At 40.2% G+C, this 26987-nt stretch overlaps 1 protein-coding gene across 2 annotated transcripts in view; it reads left to right on the top strand.

Annotated features, from left to right (window-relative positions):
- The first annotated feature begins 7470 nt into the window (after window positions 1-7470).
- Window positions 7471-26987, top strand: part of slc25a14 (solute carrier family 25 member 14) — a 33777-nt gene continuing 14260 nt past the window's right edge. For both annotated transcript variants that reach the window (XR_013933645.1, XM_080435904.1), the window contains exons 1-5: window positions 7471-7595; window positions 12844-13026; window positions 21948-22086; window positions 22301-22395; window positions 22508-22593. Coding sequence is in view for 1 of the 2 variants with exons in the window: in XM_080435904.1 (XP_080292030.1) it covers window positions 12963-13026; window positions 21948-22086; window positions 22301-22395; window positions 22508-22593 (384 nt within the window). In the remaining variant the exon portion in view is untranslated. The remainder of the gene's footprint in view (window positions 7596-12843; window positions 13027-21947; window positions 22087-22300; window positions 22396-22507; window positions 22594-26987) is intronic.

The raw sequence follows: 26987 nt of genomic DNA, 5'->3' as shown, positions 1-26987 counted from the left end.
GGTATAGCGGGACCTCATCTCGGAGCTATCGTGGAGAGTGAGGTTCCAAACCAGGACAAGAACGAATTAAATGCCCCTCAACTCCACAACCAAAGTATTTTAAAGCCACCGACTTTGAAACTAAACGTCAAATTCAAATCATTGTTTTCCTTCAAGATCATATAAACCTGCCTTCTGTGACACACAACATGTTTTAACCATGGTGATACAACCCAATAAAACCATTTTAACTGGAGACACCAACCGTGACAATTCTTTGCCCAAATCCAAATTTTTAATGAACAGAGGAGAGTTTGAAATGAGAATCTTTTTAGCTGGACTCACCAGCGGAAGAACAGGTGTGAATGTATCACAGACAACAATCCCATTCTCAATAACTGTCTCAACTTTAGTTACATCGTCCAAGAATATAACAACAGTGCCGTTCATGCGAGAGGCAGATTTCACACTTTGAAATCCTACAACCTCTCCAACAGCATAACTAACCTCCTCCACCGACACGCCAACATTGGCCATAATAACTTTAATGGCATGTTGGCGTGTCAGCCTCTCAAAATCTTCATGGCCACTAACCACGACACTACAACACTATAACAGCAATGGGAGGAACTAGTTGGTAAAAAAATTGGTTAGATCTCGTGAGAGTGTGTTGCTGGGACAGATGCTGGGGAAAATTGTGTGGCTTGTGACGATCGGGTCCAATATTTAGTTCAGTGACCATGGGGCTAAAGAATGGTTCATATAGAAGGCGTGTTCATGTCAATGAATAGACTCCAACCTGCTTCAGATCTCCTAAAAAGGCCGGCCAGCTCCGTCACGCAGATACGGGAAGTAAAGTAAAGTAATTTCTCTATGGAGAATAACATTGGGTCATCTTAGAATCGTCTCATATAAGAATTGTGGTCCAAAAATAAACAAACTGTCTCAGCGATATTGTCAGGGAGGAGGTTCTGTATCGTTTATGATAGTCAGTCACTTATATTTGATACAGTCTGTTTCTGGCGAAAATTTTACTAATTCGGTGGAAGTAACATTATCGTTTTCTCACCGTCAGTTGATGCTTCATATCCATAAGAGTCAAACCGCCGGGGTCATTTGTTTATTTTTGGAACACAGTTCTTATTTGACGCGATATTAAAGACGTCTATGGGAATTCAGAACGGGGGTGGAAAACCGCAAACCAGGTAGGATGTGTAAATTACGCCAGACTTCGTGCTCTATGCTTTCACTAGCCTGGTCTTAATGAATGAATCACTCTGTCTTTAGCCACCCAACAAATGTCGATCAGTAAATACATGTACTGTGGGTGTGCTGAATAGGTGACTATAGGTGACCACCAAAAGTTCTGAGACAACGCAGATTGACATTGTCGTGGTCATTTTGTAGTTATCACCTAACCCATACAAAGTTTGGTCAGTGGATGGGAGTATGGAGCCCCACTGACCAAACTGTGTTCTTATGGGTTAGGTGATAACTACAAAATAGACAACTTGGTTCTATTGGTCCAGTCGAGGTGGGTGTGGTTAACTCACCTGGTTCTATTGGTCCAGTCGAGGTGGGTGTGGTTAACTCACCTGGTTCTATTTGTCCAGTCGAGGTGGGTGTGGTTAACTCACCTGGTTCTAATGGACCAGTCTAGGTGGGTGTGGTTAACTCACCTGCTTCTATTGGTCCAGTCGAGGTGGGTGTGGTTAACTCACCTGCTTCTATTGGTCCAGTCGAGGTGGGTGTGGTTAACTCACCTGGTTCTACTGGTCCAGTCGAGGTGGGTGTGGTTAACTCACCTGGTTCTAATGGACCAGTCGAGGTGGGTGTGGTTAACTCACCTGGTTCTAATGGACCAGTCGAGGTGGGTGTGGTTAACTCACCTGCTTCTATTGGTCCAGTCGAGGTGGGTGTGGTTCAGACAGCAGAGAGAGGACACACAGGACACACAGCACAGGAACAACGACACCAGACGTCTCTTCAACCACATCTGAACAGAAAACATTTAATATTATATCATAAATATATCTGAATAGAAAACATTCAATATTATATCATATTTAACTATATCTGAATAGAAAACAACATTATATCAGATTTAACCACCTCTTCAAAACAGATCTACAGAAAGAACAAATAGGTTCCCATGCTAAATGGTATATTATTTAGAATTTACAATGTAGGCATCCTGAGTGACTTACAAGGTAAACACATACATAGAATGCAGAGAGACAGTGTAATGCCTCAGTAAGAATCACAGGTCAACCAAGAACCTAGCATCAGTAAAACAATATACTATCAAAATAATAATCTGTACATTGAAATGATAGGATACCAGGTGAACTTGCCTTGACGACTATGCAGTCTTATGTAAAGGTTACAATGTTATGTTGAGTTGAAAATATTTCAGCTCAAGCGTCAAGCAGATAAACAACAGTCACACGTGAACAAACACGCCAGTGCTAAAATAATTACACTCAGACCCTCCCGTCGTGAACAACTGAAAACATGCACTGCATTATTAATTAAAAATAAACATCTTGGTGGACACGACACCTGTGTTAATTTTGTCGACTAAGATTATGATGAATGTCGCTCTACAAAAACAAAACAACAAAATAAAAACTAAGCTTTGATGACTAAAACTATGATTAAATATATTATTATAATGTATTATCATAATTTCGTCAACAAATAAAAACTACACTAGATTTTAGGGAAGGACTATTGGAAAAGAGATCCAGTCTCTGTGAAGAAAGAAAAATGTTCTAAGACAAGTCATTTTATGCTTGATTATTTGCGTGTGAGTGTCAATCTACAAGTTAATAGATCTGCTATTTTTGGCATACAGCTAAGTATAAATCGGGCATTGCAACGCCATCAAGGCCCGCCAAAATACAATTTAGTAGACTAAATTAACTGTAGACTTAATTAAGTAAAACTACACTAAAACTAAAACATTTCAAAAGACTATGAGACTAAAACTAAATCAACATATTGCTGTCAAAATGAACACAAGCCTGAGATAAACTCCCATAACAAAAACAAAACATTTCCTCACTTCCTCTTTGCTCTACTTCCACTTCCTGTGGGTTGCTGGTCAAATGTTAGGTGAATGCTGGTGTGGGTGGATGCAGGGTGGATGCTAGCAGTGTTGTGGCAGTATCATACCGGACACACTGTGTGTGTGTGTGTGTGTGTGTGTGTGTGTGTGTGTGTGTGTGTGTGTGTGTGTGTGTGTGTGTGTGTGTGTGTGTGTGTGTGTGTGTGTGTGTGTGTGTTGTGCCTCGTTGACAGTGAATCATCCAGAGCTGCGACCTCAGTGACCTTTCACATTGTCCTCTGTCGCTCTAGATAATGCTGACCCACGGCGGGTCAGTGTGTGTGTGTGTGTGTGTGTGTGTGTGTGTGTGTGTGTGTGTGTGTGTGTGTGTGTGTGTGTGTGTGTGTGTGTGTGTGTGTGTGTGTGTGTGTGTTGTGTGTGTGTGTGTGTGTGTGTGTGTGTGTGTGTGCGCGTGTGTGTGTGTGTGTGTGTGTGTGTGTGTGTGTGTGTGTGTGTGTTTACACAGGAGAGGACATTAATCTGCAACACAATTTTATACAATATGTATAGCATATCCCTCTGCTAAGGGGTCCTTGACCTGAAAAACATTGACGACCCCTGATGTAGATTGTATGTAAAGTGGGGTCCAGGGGATCCTCAGGGTTCCTTGGGGGGGTTCCAAATGCACCCATCATCATCATCATCATCATCATCATAACCTTTATTTCAACTCGGAATACAGTTGAGGGGCAGGCCCTCATTTTCAATGTAGCCGAGATACAACAATAATATCAACAGAGATACATTTATATACATCAATATTAAATATATTAAATAATCAGAAGACAGAGAATACTCAAAATGTTTTCAAATAACTAAAACAGATACCCAGGAAGGCAGTGATCTAATTGTTAGGGACTTCTAGAGCTCATTCCAAGCAGATGGAGCACTAACAGAAAATACTGTCTTGCCTAGCTCTGTATGAGCAAATGGAACCTTGAGCGTCAGGAAGTCACTCGAGCGAGTCTGGTAGGGACTAGGGTTCTGATCCAACATAGCACATATATAAGGGGGGGAGTATTCCTGAGATGGCTTTGAAAATAAACAGATACCAGTGCTTATCACGCCTCTCAGAGAGAGAGGATAAGCCTGCGTTCCCATAGAGTGTACAGTGATGGGTACCAAAACTGTCACCAGTTACCCACCTTAAGGCAGAGTGGTAAACAGTGTCAAGGTGCTTTAAAACTGATGGCGCAGCAATCCTATAAATAGTGTCTCCATAATCTAGGAGAGAAAGAAAAGTGGCTTCAATAAAGTTTTTTTTTACAAGATACAGGAAAGCATGCTTTATTTCTATAAAGAAAGCTAATTTTCTGTCTTGTTTAGTGACAAGGTTTTCAACATGAAATGTATTTACAGTTCTATAACACTGAGTGTGTACAAATAGAACCAAATGGACCCGTAAGGGTCCATTTGGTTCTATTTGTACACACTCAGAGTTATGGGGGTCCTTTGAGAACAACTGTTCTAGAATGTGAGCACTGTGGCTGGATGGACAGGGTCAATTGTTTGCACTGTGAAGCAGTTTACAATCCAGTCAGTAGATGGCGGTAATGGCACATGAGTCTTTGTTTACCACGTTATGGTGCCTTTCATACATGAATCATGTTAGATCAAAGTGATTCACTGTAAAATGAATCAACTAATCAATCAATCAATCAATCAATCAATCAATCAATCAATCAATCAATCAATCAATCAATCAATCAATCAATCAATCAATCCATTAATACAAATCCAATAAAAGCAGGAAAACAACACTGACACTGTTAATCACCCAATTATGATCAATAAGCTCAAAGCAATAGGTTTTCATGATACGTCAGTGAACTGGATGAGATCCTACCTGGAAGGGAGGGAGCAAGTGGTGGAAGTAAACGGCACCCAGTCCCCCCCCCCCTCCCTGTGACTTGTGGTGTCCCACAAGGAAGCATACTAGGACCTTTACTGTTCCTGATATATGTGAATGACATGTCATCAGCCTGCGACTGCAAACTGTTCCTGTTCGCAGATGACTCGGCCCTGCTAGTCTCGGACAGGGACAGGCTGCAGGTTGAGAAAACTCTCAGCTCCGAACTCAACAAGATCTGCATCTGGCTCTCTGACAACAAACTTTCATTACACCTGGGTAAAACTGAATCCATCCTCTTTGGGTCCAGTCCTAACCTTAGCAAGGTAGAGAGTTTCACGATCAAAGTGGGTGATGATGTCATCAAAAGAAAGGATGAAATTACCTACCTGGGCTCCATCTTGGAGGCAAACCTCTCTGGTAACAAAAACGCCGAAAAAGTGATAAAAAATGTCAACCAAACAACACGCTATTTGTGGAGGATTGATCGTCTAGTCAGTAAGAATACTCTGAAAATTCTTGCAGGGACCCTCATTCAAGGTCATTATGATTATGCATGCACCTCATGGTATCACAACACCTCCAAGGCCTTAAAAACAAGGCTCCAAACATCCCAAAACAAACTTGTAAGGCTACTTCTTGGCCTCAATCACATAACCCATCTAACCCCTGCTCATTTTGCTAGGATTGGATGGCTTAGGGTTGAGGACAGAGTAGAGTACAGCAACTTGCTATGGGCCTGGTCTTCAAGATACACCACAACATTGGGATCCCCCTGTATTTGTCAAAATACTTCCAAAATGTTAATGCAGTCCATGATCATAACACCAGAGGCAGCTCCACAAATCATGTTCAACCCAGATTTGGCTCAACTAAGGGAATGAACTCGTTCTCATGCTATTCATCGAAAATGTGGAATGCCCTACCAAAAGGAGTAAAGGAGTGTAAAACCCTACTCACTTTCAAAACTGCCCTAAAGATACACCTTCAGGAGGCTGCAATTCGAAAATGGCCCCTGTCTAAGTCTTAACCTACCCCCCCTACCCCCCCCTCCTTCATTTTCCTCTTTTGTATATATATATATATATTTTTTTCTCTCTCTTCATACCAGTAACCTGAAAGCTGATTGTATGACATTCTGTATAGTAGTGTGTATATCTATCTGCCTTATATTTCATCATGATTTGTGTGCATGGGGGTCTCATCTTAAACAAGCTTAGTGCTTAATGAGAGTTCCAGTTTAGTAGACCTTGTATTGTGAATTTGTACTTCCATGTACTGTCATGTACTATTCTCATGTCTTACTAAATAAACTACATCAATCAATCAATCAATCACACAAAATAGGTCATCCTTCCATGAAACTACAAACATAAATACATTTTCACCCAACTCAATCATAATAATAATTTCAATAGATTTTTGTAACTCTCTATGTTCAGGATGTTTGTTACACACACATATTTTGGGTGAATCCATCATTTCAAAGCGCTGCATCTTCCTTATTATTTCTGTGCTAATTCTGTCGACTAAAACTATGCCGAAACATGTTCGTCGACAACCTTGTTTCACTGACCAAAACTAAATAAAAACTAAATAAAATCTAAGCTAGACTAAAACTGTGACTAAATATATTGATCATTTGATCAACAAATAAAAACTAGACTAAAATGTTAGGGAGGGACCGGTAGAACTAAAAGACAAGTCATTTTATGTTTGGCTGTGTGTGCGTGACGGTCACGCTCCGAAAATAGCTGATCTACAAGCTCACGGGTTAGCTCAGGGGTGAGCTTGTAGATTGACTATTTTCGGCACACATCTAGGTATAAATCAGGCATTACGCCGGCATCAAGGCCAGCCAAAAATATTTAGTCGACTATTTCAACTAATTCAACGTCTGCGCGACATGCGGAAAGATCCGCTCTTGCGTGAATCCACGCATTTACATTGACAAAGCATTGGCAGATTCTGCCCCAGAGGTAAAATAAAAGTGCGGTGGGAGCGTGCCCTTACAAGTAAAAGTCCAGAATTAAAAATGTATTTGAGTAAAAGTACAAAAGTATTGGCATCAAAATGTACTTAAAGTACCAAAAGTAAAAGTATTAGATGTTTGAAAATAGCCGATCTACAAGCTCACAACACGTCACGATGCGACGTGTTCTGAGCTTGTAGATCGACTATTTTCAAATAGCCTAGGTATAAAATAGGGCTGAAAAAGTAACTAGTAACTAAAGCTTTCAAATAATTGTAGTGGAGTAAAAGTACCATATTTGCCTCTGAGATGTAGTGCAGTAGAAGTAAAAGTACTGAAAATGGGAAATACTTAAAGTAAAAATTCCTCAAAAGTGTACTTAAGTACAGTACTTGAGTAAATGTACTTAGTTACTTTACACCACTGGTAATTGATAGAAAATAAGTCATTTTTGGGGTGAACTACTCCTTTAAGGTGCCAGTAGGTGGTGCTAATGCTACATAATGGAGACTCACTAAATTTAACAGAAGAAGAAGAAAATGCGCGGGAGCTTCCGGTCTCCTCTGTTTTTGCGGAAAGGAACAGTTTGACTTTTATCTTCAGCTTTTTATTTTAATATTTCTGTTCATTTATGAAAGACTAAAACGTCTACAGCCGCCCGCCGAGTCCTTTAAACACCACAGCAGGTAGGTGACGTGTGTTTTTATTGACGTTATGAAGCGTGTTCTACAAATTAACCTGTTTCTTTTCTAAACTAAACCGGTTGATTTTAATGTGCGCACCGACCATAGGACGACGATACAAGGATGCGACGGTGACGTCACTAGCCACTTCCTCTCTGAGGACCCAATGGAAACGAGGTTTAAAATCCTCTTAGCAGACGTTGTATTGAACTGTTCTTTCCTATGCTTTTTTTTGTGCAAACTGCGAATAAAGTATTCAATCAATCAATCAATGAGGAGGTTAAAATGGTAGCCGTTAGCATTAGCCACATCCGGTTGATTTATTTTCTTTCGTTTTTAATGACTCTTTATTATTATTTTCAGTGGTGGAATTGGAAAAGGTACTATAAATAATCTGTTACAAGTACAAGTCCTGTATTTACTTGAGTAAAAGTATTGGTATCAAAATGTACCAAATGTTGAAAGTAATAATACAGTATTTATGTCCATGCAATGCTTCATACTTTCCAAATATAATAAGAAGAAGGAATAAAAATTTTTGAACGTTTTTGTGTTTTCACAAATGTAAAAAAAATAATAATAATAATCTTTCACGACGTTACTGTAGCTGTCAATCATGCCTTGTTTCCCCCGCCCTCCCCGAAATATCAGCCAATGAGCTGTTAGAAGCCCCGGATGTGTCGTCGCTGCTTAGCAACAGGTCTGTTTTTTTCCCCTTGATTTGTTTGTGTAAGGCATAATAATAATAATAATAATAATAATAATAATAATAATAATAATAATAATAATAATAATAATAATATTAAAAAACGGAATTTACAGTTTTAATGATAAAGAAGGGGAATTGGTCAAATCGGTCTTTATTTTGTACACAATTCAGCATAGGAGGTGTCTAGCTCTAGCAGAGTGTTTCCTGTGTATTGGTGAAAAACAATGCTCATTTATTAAGTATACAATTTGTATTTAATCAGTACAATTGTATTTTAAACTTACAGGGGGCATATTTCAAGACTGTCAATTTAACACTCAAATAATTGTGATTAACAATTTAATTACATTTCTGTTGTTGTTGAACTTTAATAACTTTCGACTTGAGAAAGCAAAAACATCCTCAAAAGTTTAAGCTTGTAGATCTGCTATTTCCACTATTTTTGAAAATGTTTGAAAATATTTGAAAAAAATAATTAGGACGATTGAACAGAACAATTATTGCGATTATGTGATCATTGTGATAAGTCTATATGGCCTCTATAGCAGTGGTTCTTAAACTCATTTGTCCTCGGACCCCCATCTGAAAATATGTTGTGCCAGCGACCCCCCCCACCCCCCCATACAAGATTAGTGTTGTTAAAATGTTTAAAGAATATATAATTATTACAATGTACATCCTGCTATCAAACTCATTTAGCTGGGGACCCCCTGGAACTCCCTCAAGGACCCCTGGGGGTCCCCGGACTCCACTTTGAGAACCGCTGCTCTATTTTATTTCTATTTACAGTGCTGCAGGATAGCCTAGCCTGCCCTATAATGTGTTATTAAAATTATGACATTTTTTTTTATCGACTACCTTTTTTCACTGAAAACAAAAAAAACGAGACACATTTTGTTAGGGAGGGACTAGTGGAGAAGGGATCCAGTAGAACTAAGACAAGTCATTTTATGCTTGGTTTTACGCGGGTGTCACGCTCCAAAAATAGCAGATCTGCAAGCACACAACACAACGTGTCTGACGCGTTGTGAGCTTGTAGATCGGCTATTTTTGGCATACAGCATAAATTAAGTATAAATCAAGTATTGCGATGCCGTCACGGCCCGCCAAAATACATTTTAATCGACTAAATCAACAGTAGTTTTAGTTGACAGAATTTAGTCGTCTAAAACTAGACTAAAAACAGAAACATTTTAAATTACTAAAATATGACAAACTAAATGTTTATTCAAAAGACTATGACTAAAACTACAAAAAAAATTGCTGTAAAAATGTACACAGATTTTTACTACTACTAAAGAAAATACTACTGCTTTTCGATTAACAATTAAAAAAAAAATCTGCATTCCTAGTGGCTGGTTGACCTCAAGAAAACACTGATTTCCATCACAAAAGGTTGTCTGAGAAAAGCGGGACACTGAAAAAAAAAAAACGTGGCTTTGAGTTTGGCGAACTCAAGGCAAAAACAGCTACCCTATGCGTGCCTTGTGTTTATAGCCAGTGGGCTGCGAGCGTCTGTCCGCAGTGCTGCTGAGATGCTGAGGCTGAGCGCAGCATCCATACATCCATCCATCCAATCATACAGATCCAACCAGGAGGCTGATTCTTTCATTTTGATTTAACCTTAAATCTATTTTATTTCACATTTTAGTTGACCCGGCAAATCAAATTCAGAGCAGATCTCTCCTTTACAATCTGCAGAAGACCACCAAGGCCTCTAGAGGAGACAGGGGTGGGTGGTGGGGGGCTCATAGACGCAACATTCAGGATAGGAAAAAAAAACTGATAAAAACTGTTAGACGTTGATGCAAGATGTTGGGTTTTTCTCATCATGTGCGCCTCCCAGGTAGGGCCGCCTGCTAAGTATCGCTTATTTCCTTAATAGCGATTGCTCTATCGATTTACTGTTTCGATTCGTTATGCGAAAAACAGTGGCTCATTGTTTACCTGCTATCCTAGTTTCAATGTACAGATTATTGATTCGATAGTATAGGCTATTGTTACTTTAGACTGATGCTAGGTTCATTGCTTACCTGGTATCCTATAGTTTCAATGTACAGCTTATTATCTTGATAGTAGATTGTTTAGACTGATGCTAGGTTCTTGGTTTACCTGTGATCCTAGTTTACTGAGTTAACACACTGTCTTTTTGCATTCTATGTATGTGTGTAACTCTGGATAAAGAGTGTCTGCTAAATGCCTACATTGTAAATGTGTTAAACTATGTATTATTAAACTATGTTGCAGCCAGGCCTATAGCTGTCCGGCTTGCAGCTGGTCTACTGGGATCTTTCAGGATTTTAAAGATTCCTACTATTTCCTATATATAAGTGAGGTCCAAGGACCCTCTCGGTTACTTGAGGGGGTTCCAAATGGACCCTTAAAGGTCTGCAACTCTGAGAGTGTACAAATGGAACAAAATGGACCCTTACAGGTCTGTAACTCTGAGAGTGAACACATGGAACCGAGTTATGGTGGTCCTTGTAATGAATTATAAAGTTAGAGAACCACTGGTATTGTAATTGTATAGCAGACGTGAAGTCCACACACCAGCTCTGACAGTACGTTTTAACAGCGGGTGACTCTCCGGACGATCGCCGGACGACATCGTCCAAAAGATAATTAAAATCCATCTTTTCAGATCAACATCGCCCCCCCGCCCACTTCGCCTCTTCGCCCAGCTATCGCCAGTAGTTGCCGGCTCTCAGAGACATATAATGCACTTCCGGAGAATACTATCCTGAATCGCCCGCTGTTAAAACGCACCGTCACAGTGTGATAAAAACCGATTCCGGAAACCCAACCCTAAGCTTGCTGTCTTTTAGGCGTGCTGTGTGGTATTAGTTGATAGTTTTATTCAACTATATTGTATTAAACTGTCTTATATTAAACTGTCTTTTAGGTGTGCTGTGTGGTATTAGTTGATAGTTGTATTAACCCATTAAAACCAGGAAAGCATCTGTGTCATTTTAGATTTTAGCTAATATACAGTATATATATATATATATATATATATATATATTAATTAGCTATATGTATAGTTTTTCTGAAAACTCTCAGGATTTAGAACAGTGTTTTAGAACAGTGGTTCTCAAAAATAGCAGATATACAAGCTCACAGCGCATCACTTCGTGCCACGCTACCATAGACAGTAAAAAGAATGGGCAAAGTTACGCCCAGAGACTCTACAGACCGTAAATGAAGCCTATTTTTCAGCAATTTCAAATGCGCCATCTTTCTATATCCAGAACACGGAAATTAATGCTATTGGTTGGGGCCAGAGCGGGGGTGGGGAATTAATGCTATTGGTTGTGTAGCTTGTCAATCAAATCATCACAAGGTAGCCCCTCCTACAGCATACCCTACTTTATCATCAATTTTAAAATAAATGCGTCCATAATTTACCAAAACGCATATCATGGTGATTGAAAGAAGACTTTAAACTAGCCACTGGAAGCATATAGTATTTATGACAATGTTTATTAAGGCAATAAAATCAATTGTAAAGTTCGGCAAAAACCCATCCGTTTGAATGGAGAGTAATTCTTTCTGACACCAGCAGGGGTGAAACGGCAAAACTACAGGCCATTCATATAAACTGTCACTTCCTATACAGCCTCAATTTACAACTCTTGGCCCCTTGCACGCTACAAGCTACATCTGCAATTTTTTAACATTTCTGAAAAATCTTGAAAACGTTAGAAAAATGTTGAGTCATTTAGAATTTTTTAACACAAATCTTCTCTGAGGGTCCCTGGCACAAAACCTTTTTCAGAAAGGAAGGGGGGGGGGGGTCCGTGGCTAAATACATCAGCTAAATACATCATTTTGGGGGGCCTTGGCACGAAAAGGTTTGAGAACCACTGATTTAGAATGCATTTGTAGAATCGACCTCAGGTCTTCATTGTCAACTATGTTGTACAAGGCATGAAATTCCTGGGAAATATTTTGAAATTAGAATAACAGTTTTCCAGGCCTGGAAAAGGTTTGGAATTAATCAAATGGTGTTTTGGAAAATGTTTGAATATCGTCTCTGTTGGGTGGAAACCTCATATGTCCAAAACTGTTACTTTTCAGGATTCAAAGTCAAAAATAGTAAAAGTAGATCTACAAGCTCGAAACGCGGTGCAAAGCGGCGTAAAGCGTTTTGAGCTTAAGTTAATATGGAGATAAGAGTATTCTTTCTATTAATATGGAGATAAGAGGTTTCTGTCCGACAGCAACGAGACACAGTTTTTGTCAACATTACGTGAAAGATGTAGCATGGTAAAAATGCAGTGCTATGTGATACGTTGTTAGCTTGTAGATCTGTTCTTTTTGTCACATGACGCCCTCGCTCGGGTCTGTCTTGGTGCATTGATAGCACACTGGTCTAAGAGTCTCATTATTGCCCCGTATGATTGCTATAGGCTTGAAAAATGGGGTAAAATACTTTAGAAAGTTATGGAAAAGTTTTGAAAATTCATCAATACAAATTTGTGGGAACCCTGGTGGTAATTAAAGTGTATTTTATGAATGATGTTGTACTAAACTGTGTTCCAGGCGTGCTGTGCGGGGTGCAGCTGTTGTGCTGGTTGCTGCTGCTGCTCCTGCTCAGCATCCATCAGGTGCAGGGTGCCGTGGCTGCAGCTGCCGCTGCTGCCAGCGGGGCGGCGACAGAGATGAGCGGCCTCAACTGGAAGCCCTTCATCTATGGAGGAATGGCCTCCATAGTGGCTGAGTTTGGTACGTTACAATCTGAAAATTCTTCTTGCCTCTGGGGGCACCACCTCTTTTTTTTTGTGTGTAGAAACAGGAACTCGGTTTGCCTCCTCCCCTTTCTTAGGCTACTTCCCGAGTGTTTCTGTGTTTATTCCTACTAACAGCAATGCTACGTGTAGAATTAGCAGTATCTGTTTTGAAAATACGGTACGTTTACGATTTAGTATAAATCGTGTTTTAGAGACAAGTTAACACATTGAATGTCCGGACCGTTTTTGACCCAATTCTATTTTTATACGAGTGGCCCACGTGGGGCGCTAAAACGAAACTTTGACATCACCCAAGGAGTTTCAGAGAAGAAGAGGCTGGATGTGGCTCCATGTCAAAAATCCTCCCGGTCGGCGTTTTCAATGTTATCTCCTTGACTAAAAGCTTAATATCTCCATTTATTTTTAACATGGTGGAAACTAGCCGTTTTCGATCGGCGATCACGCTGCAATGGAGGATCGCGTTGGAAATATTATTGTTCCAGGCGTTAGTCGGGACCCTCCGCCGTCTCGCACGCACGCTTTGTTTACATGCACTTCCGCGTCGGGGCTTCCACAGCACGAAACGTATAACGCTAGTGGATGGAAGAAATGCAGGCACTCAACGTATAATATTTTAATAAACCTCTGGCACCCAATGTGTTAAGACTCTATGGAATTTGAATGATTGAAGTTTAATCTGTGTGAGAGAGATACTGTGAGTAATATGAGACTGAGAGAAAGACATGCTGTACCGCTTATACTGCTTTCTCTCTCTCTCTCTCTCTCACACACACACACACACACACACACACACACACACACACACACACACACACACACACGTTAATTTTGACAGCTAATTGTGATGTGGTTTTAGTTATAGGGCCTCATTCACTAAACTGGTCTTACATTTTGTGTATAACCTGTGTAACCTATATTGCATAAGTCAATTCTGACTTCATGAAAGGGGGTGCAGAGCCTTGATATGTGCGGCTCACAGGTGTATCTCATTTAAAACAAGAAGTGAATGGAGCAGCAAATCATCATATCTTGGGTTCTGAACTTAAAAAAAAAAAAAAAAAAAAGTAAATGTGTAAGTTTTTTTTTTTTTGACGTCGGCAACGTCATTGGCACTCTGGGCTTATGAAAAACGTGACGTCGGCGACATCAATGGCACTGAATGAGTTAAGACCATAAAAGGCAACCAGACACATCCAACGTCAGACAAAAAACGTCATCACTCATCAAAATAAACTCTACAAGCCTACAATGTGTCGGGACGCACCGTCTTGACAACTTGTAGATCAGCGTATTTTGGCAAAGGATTCCCCACTATTGTTGATTTTGTTGAATTGATTTTGCATGAAGAATAAGGCATTCTAATAACATATATGAAAGGTTTGAGGCATATAAGTTGAGCAGACGTGAGTTTGAGTGTACGTCCACCAAAATCCACGGACCAAAAAAAAAGGATGAATCATAGTCGTGGAACGGTGCTGATATGCGCATACAGCACATGTGCGGACCAAAGCTTAGTGAATGAGGCCCATAGTCTTTTGAATAAAATTCTAAATTCAAAGTCAAACTTTAGTCATCTGAACATTTTCTTAGTTTTAGTCTAGTTATAGTTGATTAAATCTACATTTGATTTAGTTAACAGAAATGTATTTTAGGCTTGTAGATCGGCTGTTTTCGGAGCATGATACCTGTGCACACCAAGCATGAAAATGACTTGTCTTAGTTCTACTGGATCTCTTCTCCACTAGTCCCTCCCTAACATTTTAACCTAGTTTTTATTAAAAAATCACTTGTTTGTCAATTAGTCATTTTGATTTGAACAACATGCATGATTAACTCATTCACTGCCACAATTATTGCTGGCCGCGTTTGCCCACTGCCAGAGATTTTTCATCGAAAAAAAAAAGTACTCAGGAGCCGAGATACAGATTTTTTAAGTTTTAAGTTAACAAGGAAGTGGATGGGAGTCTAGATCTTTAAACAATCATATCTCCTTGGTCTTTGGGTCAAATTTGAAAAAAAAAAAAAAAAAAAAAAAAAAAAAAAAATACGTTTTTTACGTCAGTGGCAGGATTGGTAAACGGGAGAAATTACGTCAATTACGTCAGTGGCAGTGAATGAGTTAACAGAAGCAAATAATTGAGAGAACTGCGATCTTTGCTTGTAATTTCAATTCATTGAATTGAACGACGATTTCGATTGGATTTATACTCAATTCGTATTGAAAATGGTGACGTCCTTACATTATAACTAAGTACTACTGTCTCTACCAGTGTGTCCATCTGGTCAACTCCTTTCATTTCGGGGGGGGGGGTCAATGACACTAGTGTCAAGCTGTCTCTGTCTGTCTCTCTTTCTGTGTGCGTGTGTGTGTGCGCAGTGAGAGCAGTGTAAGTAGTACAGCATGTCTTTCTCTCAGTCTCATATTACTGTCTCTCTCTCTCACACAGATTAAACAAGACTCAGATTCCATTCAGAGTCTTGGCTTGTCTCTAAAGCACGCTTTATACCTAGCCGTGTGCCGGTATCGCTCACAGAAAATAGCCGATCGACAAAATCACAACAGCGCGTCGCTTCGTGACACGGTGTGAGCTTGTAGATCGTATAGTATTTTCAATAGATTAATGACTCCGTGGCCCAGGGGAATAGCGGCCTAGTGATGTCAGACTTCGGCTCTCTATGTATTGCATGTAAATTCATGTGTAAAAACACATTCTTGCTGTACATTTAGATTCACTGTCTACAAAACACTATTGATTTTGCACTGTAGTTCAGTCAAATACCGGTAATTGTAATGTGATGTATTTGTAGCTACTGTGTTTATAGAGTACAGAAGTCCTGACGTCACTCGTTCACCCCCTGGGTCGCGGAAGTAATTTCTCTATGGAGAATAACATTGGGTCATCTTCGAATCGTCTCATATAAGAATTGTGGTCCAATAATAAACAAACTGTCTCAGCGATATTGTCAGGGAGGAGCCTCTGTATCGTTTATGATTGTCAGTCACTCATATTTGATACAGTCTGTTTCTGGTGAACATATAACTAATTTGGCGGAAGTAACATTAGCGTTTTCTCACCGTCAGTTGATGCTTCATATCCATAAGAGTCAAACCGTCGGGATCATTTGTTTATTTTTAGAACACAGTTCTTATTTGACGCGATTTTAAACACGTCTATGGGAATTCAGACTGGGGGGAAAAAAACACCCAGATAGGATGTGTAAAAGACGTCAGACTTCGGTGCTCTATGGTCGCACGGTCCAGGATGACAGGAGATACAGTCGGCCCTGAGGTAGTTTAATTAGAGTTGGGATGCGGAACCGAATCCAACATTGAGGAACCAGGCATCGCGGTTTCTATCCCACTGTCAGAGCTGCTATGTGGACCTCAAGTCTGCTATACAATTTTAATACCAGTGTTTCTCTAATTTCAAGGACCACCATAACTCTTGAGAGTGTACAAATGGAACCAAATTGACTCATAATGGATTTTTTTTTACACTCTCAGAGTAATAGACCTTTAAGGGTCCATTTGGTTCCATTTGTACACTCTCAGAGTAACAGACCTGTAAGGGTCCATTTGGTTCCATTTGTACACTCAGAGTTACAGACCTGTAAGGGTCCATTTGGTTCCATGTATTCGCTCTCAGAGTTACAGACCTGAGGGTCCATTTGGTTCCATGTATTCGCTCTCAGAGTTACACACCTGAGGGTCCATTTGGAATCCCCTATAGCAGTGGTTTTCAACCTTTTTCATCTCAAGGTCCATTATATATTTGGCATTTGAGCCACAGAACCACCGTTTGATGAGATTTAGCCTCTCAGACCCAAGACTTAGATTTTTTTTGTTGTTGTTGGATAAGATTTTGTCCACAATTCCATCCATGCTGTATTGATGTTGGTACCATAGGAGAGATAACAGGTAAATGTTGATCAAAATAAAAAATATTTTATTACGGGTCCATTTGGTTTCATTTTACGCTCTCAAGAGTTAAAGATCTATAAGGGTCCATTTGGTTACCAACTCTCCATCATTTAGCTGGGGACCACCTGGAACCCCCTCAAGGACCACTGGTGGTCCCCGGACCACTGGTTGAGAACCACTGCCCTATAGGAATGGTTAAAGGGAACCGCTAAGGAATGGGACCGTTGAGAGTGAATTAATGAACCGGAATCGTTAAAATCCTAATGGATCCCAACCCTAGTTTTCATAATGATCAAATATGGCCCCTTTGGGGGGCACGGTGGCGCAGTCGGTAGCGCTGTCGCCTCACAGCTAGAAGGTCCTGGGTTCGATTCCCGCAGGGGACGCTGTGGGCGCTGGGGGCGTGTCCTCTCCTCCGCGTCATCAGTGCCCATACCCTAGGTGGGGTTGGCGAAAGGGCCTTTCTGTGTGGAGTTTGCATGTTCTCCCCGTGTCTCCTAGGGTAGGTACCCTCACAAAAACATGCAGTAATCCTGGTCACTATACTGCCTCCCCCTGGCCAGCCGGGGCGCCTGATGGAGGGGAAGGGAACAGGTTGGAATAACGTGTTCCTTCCACGCGCTACGTCCAACCAGGGAAACTCTCCCCTGTCAGGTGAAAAGAAGGTCAGTTGGCTCTCATGCATTGAAGGAGGCATGAGCTCGGCCCTGGCCTCCCTAGGTTGGCAGAGGGAAGTAGCTAGGGGATTTTAGCAAAATGTTTGGACCATCTGTGAAAAAATGTACTACCAATAGCTTTCTTCACCAATGTGTTCTTATAGGTGTCTAGAATCACCTCTCAATTTATTTAAACCCAAATCCTCGTGGAAAATCCTGGAGAGCCAATCAAAGTTAAGGAGCCCAGAGGGCTTGGGTGAAAAATATGAAAATAAATAAAAGTCTTGTGAGGTGTCTAACTAGGGGTTTTCAGGGGTGCTGAATCCATTCCAACCATTATTTTTGAGTAAAAAATTCTCCCTGGCCATCTAATATTGGTATATTGGTTATTGTTAGTGTATAATCAGTGTATAATCAATGGTAGGGGATTGGGGTGTTGTTGAATTGATTCTATTCTGAAAAATAAAATAAGAAAATATTGCTAAACACTTGATAAGAGTGTACACCTACTGTGCACATGCTCAGTGGGATACACTGTCTGCATGTGGAGAAGGAGCGGGAGTGTTGCATCCTGGCAAATATGTCTGGACGATTTTAAGGTACGGTAGTTTATCTACTTTTTGGCATTTATTTTCCTCTGCTGGCAAAACTTTTGATTACTGTGAATTTAGATGTCAATTTTCTCTAGCCTATTGCTTACATTGAACAACCATTAGTTAAACAATCATGACACTTGTCTTTTAGTAGACAACATGGAAGAGGATTCTGTAGCTTGTGGCTTAAGGTGCTTCATCTGTGGTGGTCCTGAGACTGAGATTCAAAAGCTCTCAAAAGTCACCCAAAGGCTATGCACAGATTTTGTCTTATTCTGAGAGTGTGGATGATGCAGCATTAATCAGAAGACTACATGAGGACTGGAAAAACTGAGATGACCCCAAACTAAGATACAATTTGGAATGCAAAACCGAGCTATACAGTCGTGCAAGAGGTATATCCACTGGAAATCGTACGTTTTTTTCACTGTGATGAAAGTTGCCACTTGCAGATTTCAATCCTATTCTATGTTGTGAGTGACATCATAATTTAATACAAACTTTAAACATAATCTATTCTTTAGAGCAAGATGAGCAAGACCAACGGCCAGACAGGAAGAAAAGACGCAGGGCATTGTCTGGGTCAAGTAGTTCAAGTGCTAGCTGGCACACTTGATCTACCATAATACTTGCATCCTTTGCAATGAAGGTATCAATGTTGGCACATTGAAAAGAAACCCTGGTAAGTCTTTTGTATGTAAGATTCAAATGAATTTTGATAATTGTTTTTCTTGCTCCTCATTGTAGGCTTCCAACTCAAAGTAAAATAATTTAATCATGCACATACTGTATGTGGCTACCTTTTATCCAGACAGATCTCAGCAGTTGTATCGTGCACCTGATAATGTCTACCAGGACCAACTGAAAAGGAGTTTGATGTAGTGAGCAAAGCGACGAGGTGATGACTGGGGACTTGAAGTCGCTGGTCGCCTGGTGGCAGAAGAGGCAGTATATCATATTCGATGCAGAAGAGACTTTGAGAACCCTGTTACAAAGTCTGAGGTAACATTATATGGATACACAATACAGCTGTACAATACAACTCACATTTCTTATCCTGAGGGAAGAAATATAAATTTTAATAGTGAAACTTTTGACTTAAAAATAATTTATTCTGCAAGATTGATATGGGTCCAGGAATGAGGGGGACTAATAAAGGATAAGAAATGTGAGTTGTATTGTACAGCTGTATTGTGTATCCATATAATGTTACCTTAGACTTTGTAACAGGGTTCTCAAAGTCTCTTCTTCATCGAATATGATATACTGCCTCTTCTGCCACCAAATCTATAATACCAGACAGGCGACCAGCGACTTCACGTCCCCAGTCATCACCTCGTCGCTTTGCTTTCTGCATTAAACTCCTTTTCAGTTGGTCCTGGTAGACATTATCAGGTGCACGATACTGCCGAGCTCTGTCTGGATAAAAGGTAGCCACATACAGTATGTGCATGATAAAATTATTTTACTTTGAGTGGAAGCCTACAATGAGGAGCAAGAAAAACAATTATCAAAATTCATTTGAATCTTACATACAAAAGACTTACCACCATGATTTATTTTCAATGTGCCAACATTGATACCTTCATTGCAAAGGATGCAAGTATTATGGTAGATCAAGTGTGCCAGCTAGCACTTGAACTACTTGACCCAGACAATGCCCTGCGTCTTTTCTTCCTGCCTGGCCGTTGGTCTTGCTCATCTTGCTCTAAAGAATAGATTATGTTTAAAGTTTGTATTAAATTATGATGTCACTCACAACATAGAATAGGATTGAAATCTGCAAGTGGCAACTTTCATCACAATGAAAAAAAACGTACGGTATCCAGTGGATATACTTCTTGCACGACTGTATAGCTCGGTTTTGCTTTCCAAATGGTATCTTAGTTTGGGGTCATCTCAGTTTTTCCAGTCCTCATGTAGTCTTCTGATTAATGCTGCATCATCCACACTCTCAGAATAAGACAAAATCTGTGCATAGCCTTTGGGTGACTTTTGAGAGCTTTTGAATCTCAGTCTCAGGACCACCACAGAAGTCACAACCTACAGAATCCTCTTCCATGTTGTCTACTAAAAGACAAGTGTCATGATTGTTTAACTAATGGTTGTTCAATGTAAGCAATAGGCTAGAGAAAATTGACATCTAAATTCACAGTAATCAAACGTTTTGCCAGAAGAGGAAAATAAATGCCAAAAAGTAGATAAACTACCGTACCTTAAAATCGTCCAGACATATTTGCCAGGATGCAACACTCCCGGTCCTTCCCCACATGCAGACAGTGTATCCCACTGAGCATGTGCACAGTAGGTGTACACTCTTATCAAGTGTTTAGCAATATTTTCTTATTTAATTTTTCAGAATAGAATCAATTCAACAACACCCCAATCCCCTACAATTGATTATACACTGATTATACACTAACAATAACCAATATACCAATATTAGATGGCCAGGGAGACATTTTTACTCAAAAATAATGGTTGGAATGGATTCAGCACCCCTGAAAACCCCTAGTTAGACACCTCACAAGACTTTTATTTCTTTTCATATTTTTCACCCAAGCCCTCTGGGCTCCTTAACTTTGATTGGCTCTCCAGGATTTTCCACGAGGATTTGGGTTTAAATAAATTGAGAGGTGATTCTAGACACCTATAAGAACACATTGGTGAAGAAAGCTATTGGTAGTAAATTTTTTCGCAGATGGTCCAAACATTTTGCTAAAATCCCCTAGCTAAAGGTAGTGCCCAGGATTACATAGACAATTGGCACTGGGTGTAAAAAATAGGGTTACAAAATCGTGGGATAAAAATTTAGAAAAAAAAACTAATAATATGGCCCCTTTGGACACCGCTGCCCTTAACCCATGTGGCTGCTAAAGTCAAGCCCTTCAGTAGTGATAATCCAATTGAATTTAATTAAATTCATTTTTTTTTACAGTGCCAAATCACAACAAGTTTTCTCAAGACATTTTACATGTAGAGCAGAGAGCCGACATTGTCCCACCATGAGCAAACAATTAATGCGAGGGTGGCAACTGAAAACTGGAAGAATCGTCAGGAAGACTCGGGCGCTAGCGTGGGCAGCCATCTGTCTGGGGGTAAAGCGAAAGAGAGAGAGGTTTACACATTATAACATCAGACCCTTCCTCACTCAGGAGACTGTCCAACTCCTTATACAGGCCTCAGTCTCCTCAAAACTTGACTACTGTAACTCCCTCGTTACTCCACACGTTCTAGACTCTCCCTTCTCTAAAACACCCTGGACAACGCTCCACATGTCCTAGACTCTTCTCCCTTCTCTAAAACACCCTGGACAACGCTCCACACGTCCTAGACTCTTCTCCCTTCTCTAAAACACCCTGGACAACGCTCCACACGTCCTAGACTCTTCTCCCTTCTCTAAAACACCCTGGACAACGCTCCACACGTCCTAGACTCTTCTCCCTTCTCTAAAACACCCTGGACAACGCTCCACACGTCCTAGACTCTTCTCCCTTCTCTAAAGCACCCTGGACAACGCTCCACACGTCCTAGACTCTTCTCCCTTCTCTAAAACACCCTGGACAACACTCCACACATCGTAGACTCTTCTCCCTTCCCTAAAACACCCTGGACAATGCTCCACACATCCTAGACTCTTCTCCCTTCCCCCATGTGGCTTGTTGCTTTATTGTATTAACTACAATCAGTTTTAACGTGTTTGAATGTGTGTTTGTGTGTTCAGGTACGTTCCCCATCGACCTGACCAAAACCCGCCTCCAGGTTCAAGGTCAGGCTCAGTACACAGAGGTCAGGTACAGAGGAATGTTTCATGCTTTGTTCCGCATCGGAAAGGAGGAAGGAGTCAAAGCTCTCTACTCTGGGTGAGTCACAACTCACTGACTCATAACTCACTGACTCAAACCTCACTGACTCACAACTCACTGACTCATAACTCACTAACTTATAATTCACTAACTCATAACTCACTGACTCATAACTCACTAACTCATAACTCATTGTTCCATGTGTATTGTGTACCCTCTCAGAGTTGTGGGGGTTTGACATTTAAGTGTGTGGATGTTTTTGTGTGTCCAGGATCTCTCCTGCTCTACTGAGACAAGCCTCCTATGGAACCATCAAGATAGGGACCTACAACACTCTGAAGAGAATGTTCGTTGACAGACCTGAAGGTACCTGTCTGTCTGTCTGTCTGTCTGTCTGTCTGTCTGTCTGTCTGTTGAATGTGTGTTTTATAATGTGTGTAGTTGTGTGTATTTGTTTTATAATGGGTGTCTGTTACAGATGAGACCATGGTGCTGAACGTGTTTTGCGGAGTCATTTCTGGAGTTCTGTCGTCTTCTCTTGCCAACCCTACGGATGTCCTGAAGGTACACACACACACACACACACACACACACACACACACACACACACACACACACATACACACCCCCCCACACACACACACACACACACACACACACACACACACACACACACACACACACACACACACACACACACACACACACACACACACACACACACAGAGTTATGTCCCGCGAGACCCACAGCATAGTACCATTCTATGATAGTCCGCCATCATAGAATGTTTGCGATCACAAGATATTTTGTCTTTCGGTGAGGAAGTTAAACTCAAGACGTGGTGAAATGAAAAATGTGCTTTTTCACACTTTTAGAGCATATCCATGGTCATAATATGGACATGAAAAGAAAAAAAACTCCTGCACACTGTCTTCAAATGCAAGGAAAACAGTTTATTGCATTTGAAGACAGTGTTTTTTTTCTTCTTTACAGTACGTTTTGGCCTTTGCCTGGTCTTCTCCTACGCACTTGTCGCCTTTGAATGACTTGCTTTTTACCTAATATGGACATACCTAACAATAGATGCCAAAAAAATAAATATTGCATATCTTTTTTATTAATATCATCCTATAATTCTTCAAAGCTCTGTCTGTCCCCGTCTGTTTGTTTGTCCCCAAAATCAATTCTGCCCGGTTCTCCTCAGTGGCTGGAGCAATTGATCTGCATTTGCACACAGCCATTGACCATTACCATGTGCACGGAACACCGAAGCCTGTTTTTCACTTTCCCCCAATGTCAGCTGTTTATTAGCGTTTTTGTGTTCGCTGGCTCCCGGGTTGCCAAATCATGTGCGTGCAACAAACGCCGGTGTTGCCACATCCGTGAAACAAGCGGACCATGACGGACTTTGGGTGCTCATATCCGCCGACGGTTATGGTCTAGTTATTAGTCATTTATAATTTGATAATGCTGCCAGTTTGAAGACTATCCTGATAATGACTAAATGCTTAAAGGACAACTTCACCCATTTTTTACCTATCTTCATATACCGTAATTGGTCCTCACTAAGGCTCATAATATGGTCCAATGGGTCTGTAACTCTGAGAGTGTACAAATGGAACAAAATGGACCCTTATGGGTCTGTAACTCTGAAAGTGTACAAATGCAACCACATGGACCTGTGAGGTTCCATTTGGTTCCATGTGTACATTCTCAGAGTTACACTGACTGAGGATTTTACATGGGGTCTCATGAATAATAATCATATCAAATGGTGGTAGGTAGCCTAATGTAGCTATATCAAACAGGGGATCCTTGAAATTAAAAAGGAATTAAACTATAGAATATTTATTAACGTATACATACAATAACAATGTAAATTTTACTGTGCAAACCGTGCAAGCTTGGTTTACAATATATTTTGTGATCAAATATATATTGAATAACATCTACATGTAAACACACTCCACAAGACTAGAGGTGGAGGGAGATGATTGCTTCAGTTAACTTAAAGACAAGTGAATCTTGGTGCAACTCTCCTCAGCACTCTTCACACACAGTGCAGACAGTTGGAGTCCACCAATTGAATCCGTCTTTCTCCGCTGTACTCAGGGATTGTGTATTCTGTTATAAAGGGCGAAACTGCGCTCGCTTTCTATAGATAATTATACAGTGCATGTTGGATATTGTAGACACATTTTCATACACTTGGACCTAGGGGAACTTTAACCCATTAAGACCGGGAACACATCTGTGTCATTTGAAAAACAAAATTGGGCTATTCAAAAATCTACAATCTCATAGCGCGGCACCGAGTGCCATGCTGTAGAGCTGTTATTTTTTTGAAAAAAATCATAAATGTGTGCAAATATTTTATATCGTCAGTGTCCAGCCGGGACCAGCTAACTCCTTTTTCATAAATCAACGCTATTGAACCCCCTCTACATCTGTGTAATTTTTTTTTTAATAATAACATATGAAAAGTATTAAAAAGCGCCTCTGAAGAAAACTCCTAACTCCATTGGACCCTCAAACTGTCCGTCAAAAACAAACAACTCCCCCCTCCTCTCAGGCTCTCGAGAAGCTCTGCTCTGTATGAGGCAGACAGGGAGAAGATTTTTCAATGCTTTTGGGAGAACATAAACTGGGAAGAGAAGAGAATGTATGTGCAAGGTTAGATGTCACCCCAGTAAAGAGGAGAAGGGTGTCTTCACAAAGGTCATCTGCTCGTGTTTTCTTTTTAAATGTTAATGGACAGAGAATGAGTGTGTGCAGGAGTTTGTTTCAAACATCTCCAAGAGCTCAAGGAGATCATGCCAAAAGACTTTCACAGCTTTTATGACAATCTAAAGCACTAAGAAACACCCACCACACACACGCAACACACAACACACAACAGTGTGATAATAAAATGTTGATAGGTATATGATAGGTAAATTCAACTGTGGTTGTTATTGTTAGTGCAGTAGGCTACAGATTTGATAGGCTAAAGATTCTATTTTTCATGAATGTATTTTGTATTTATATGCCATTTTTTTATTGTTGGTGTGCCATGATCGCTTTTGTTAAATACATGATTGAGTATTGAGGCAGAATTGTTTGTTGCACTCAACTGTAGAAGAACAACAGTGGTAACAGTTAGATCCATGGTTGTTTACAATGCATGTTAAAATAAAAGTTGTTTAAGTACAGAATTCAGCTTGATCTATAGTATATAAGGATGGCGCTCACCATAAATAGCTGATCTCCAAGCTCACAATGCGTTTTGATGTGTTGTGAGCTTTGAGATCCATTGCCAGCTGTTCTTATCAATGATGGACAAAACCTCCTAACTCCACTTGCACTGGATTTGGGTAAAGTGGTGATAATATAATGACACATGCAAGTATCTGATAATATATAAAGTCACAATACCAAGTTTGATGAGGCAGTATTGCTTTGTTTTAAAAATATAAGGTTTTCTTCATTTTATGAAAAAAATATATTTTGTTTTTCATTTCCTGAACAATTACCATTTTGGATTTAGCTGGTTCCGGCCGGACAGCAGAGATATGTATGTATATATGTATATATGTATATATGTATATATGTATATATACATTTTCAACTCAAATCTTTGCCTCTGGGGGTCCCTGGAACAAAATATTTTCAGATGGTGGTCCACGGCCAAATACATATCATTTTGGGAGGACCTTGACATGAAAAAGTTTGAGCAAGTTTGAGCAATTTATATTATAAAAAACTGTTAGGATTAGAAGACATTTGTTGAATCCCCCAGAAGCAAAGATTTGAGTTACAAACGTTTTGCTCAAATTTTCAAGATTTTTCAAAAATAGCAGATCTACAAGCTCATAGCACGGCTATTTTTGAATAGCTAAAGAAATCCAAAAATGACACACAGATGCTTTCCCGGTCTTAATGGGTTAAAGCGAGAAATAAAAACATTTTATTGTGTTTCTCAAGTCTTGTTGGGCCGACTGACCGCTTTGCTTACCGCTTTGTGCTACGTGCGTCACTTATGAGATATCCAAACAAACTTCTTCAATATGATGGACGTCGTGTAACATTGTGTCAACAATCTCCTCAGCTTTGGAGGATTCTACAAGTTTACTTTGACACTTGTTTCATGTCCATCTCATGCCTGATTTAAGATTAATCGTATGACTAATGACAGAACATAGATCTCCAAGACTACAATGCGTCGCATCCGCGGCACGTTGTAGATCAGGCTTCAGTAGGAAATGGGCGTTTACTTTGACATGAAGACTAAAACAGTCTGTGACTGGTAGAGTTTACCGTTTGATATATAAAAACGGGTCTGTTGTCGTGGTTCCCGCTCCCATCTGCTCTCGTTGACTTTTTATTTCCGTCCTGTCCAAATCACGGGATACCTGTGTGATACCTATAAATACTGTAGGAACTTACAAATATACGCTCTTTATCCAGAGTGACCTACAGTAAGCAAGGTAAACGCATACATAGAATGCACAGAGACAGTGTAGTCTGTAGTGCCTCAGTAATCTAGGATCATAGGAAAACCAAGAAACCTAGCATCAGTCTAAACAATATACTATCAAAAATAATAATCTGTACATTGAAACTAAAGGATAGCAAGTAAACAATGAATCTAGCATCAGTCTAACATACTATCCTATAGTTTCAAATATACAGAATGTTGTTTAGATATCAGGTCAACAAATGAACCTAGCATCTGTCCCTTTGTATAAGACTGCAATAGTTATTTGAACTGACCATTAAAATAAACATGCTCTGAAAATGCACACGGCCCACCCATCTGACCACTCAATTGACATAGCCTACTCTGAGAACCACTGATATACAGGTACAGAACATAACAACATGATAAGAATATAAGTATAATGTATGTAATTCTAACAACGTACGTGTGTGTGTGTGTGTGTGTGTGTGTGTGTGTGTGTGTGTGTGTGTGTGTGTG

Source organism: Gymnoscopelus braueri, assembly GCF_963280865.1.
Source record: "Gymnoscopelus braueri genome assembly, chromosome: 8".
Lineage (NCBI taxonomy): Eukaryota > Metazoa > Chordata > Actinopteri > Myctophiformes > Myctophidae > Gymnoscopelus > Gymnoscopelus braueri.
This window is presented reverse-complemented; position numbering and strand designations above follow the sequence as displayed.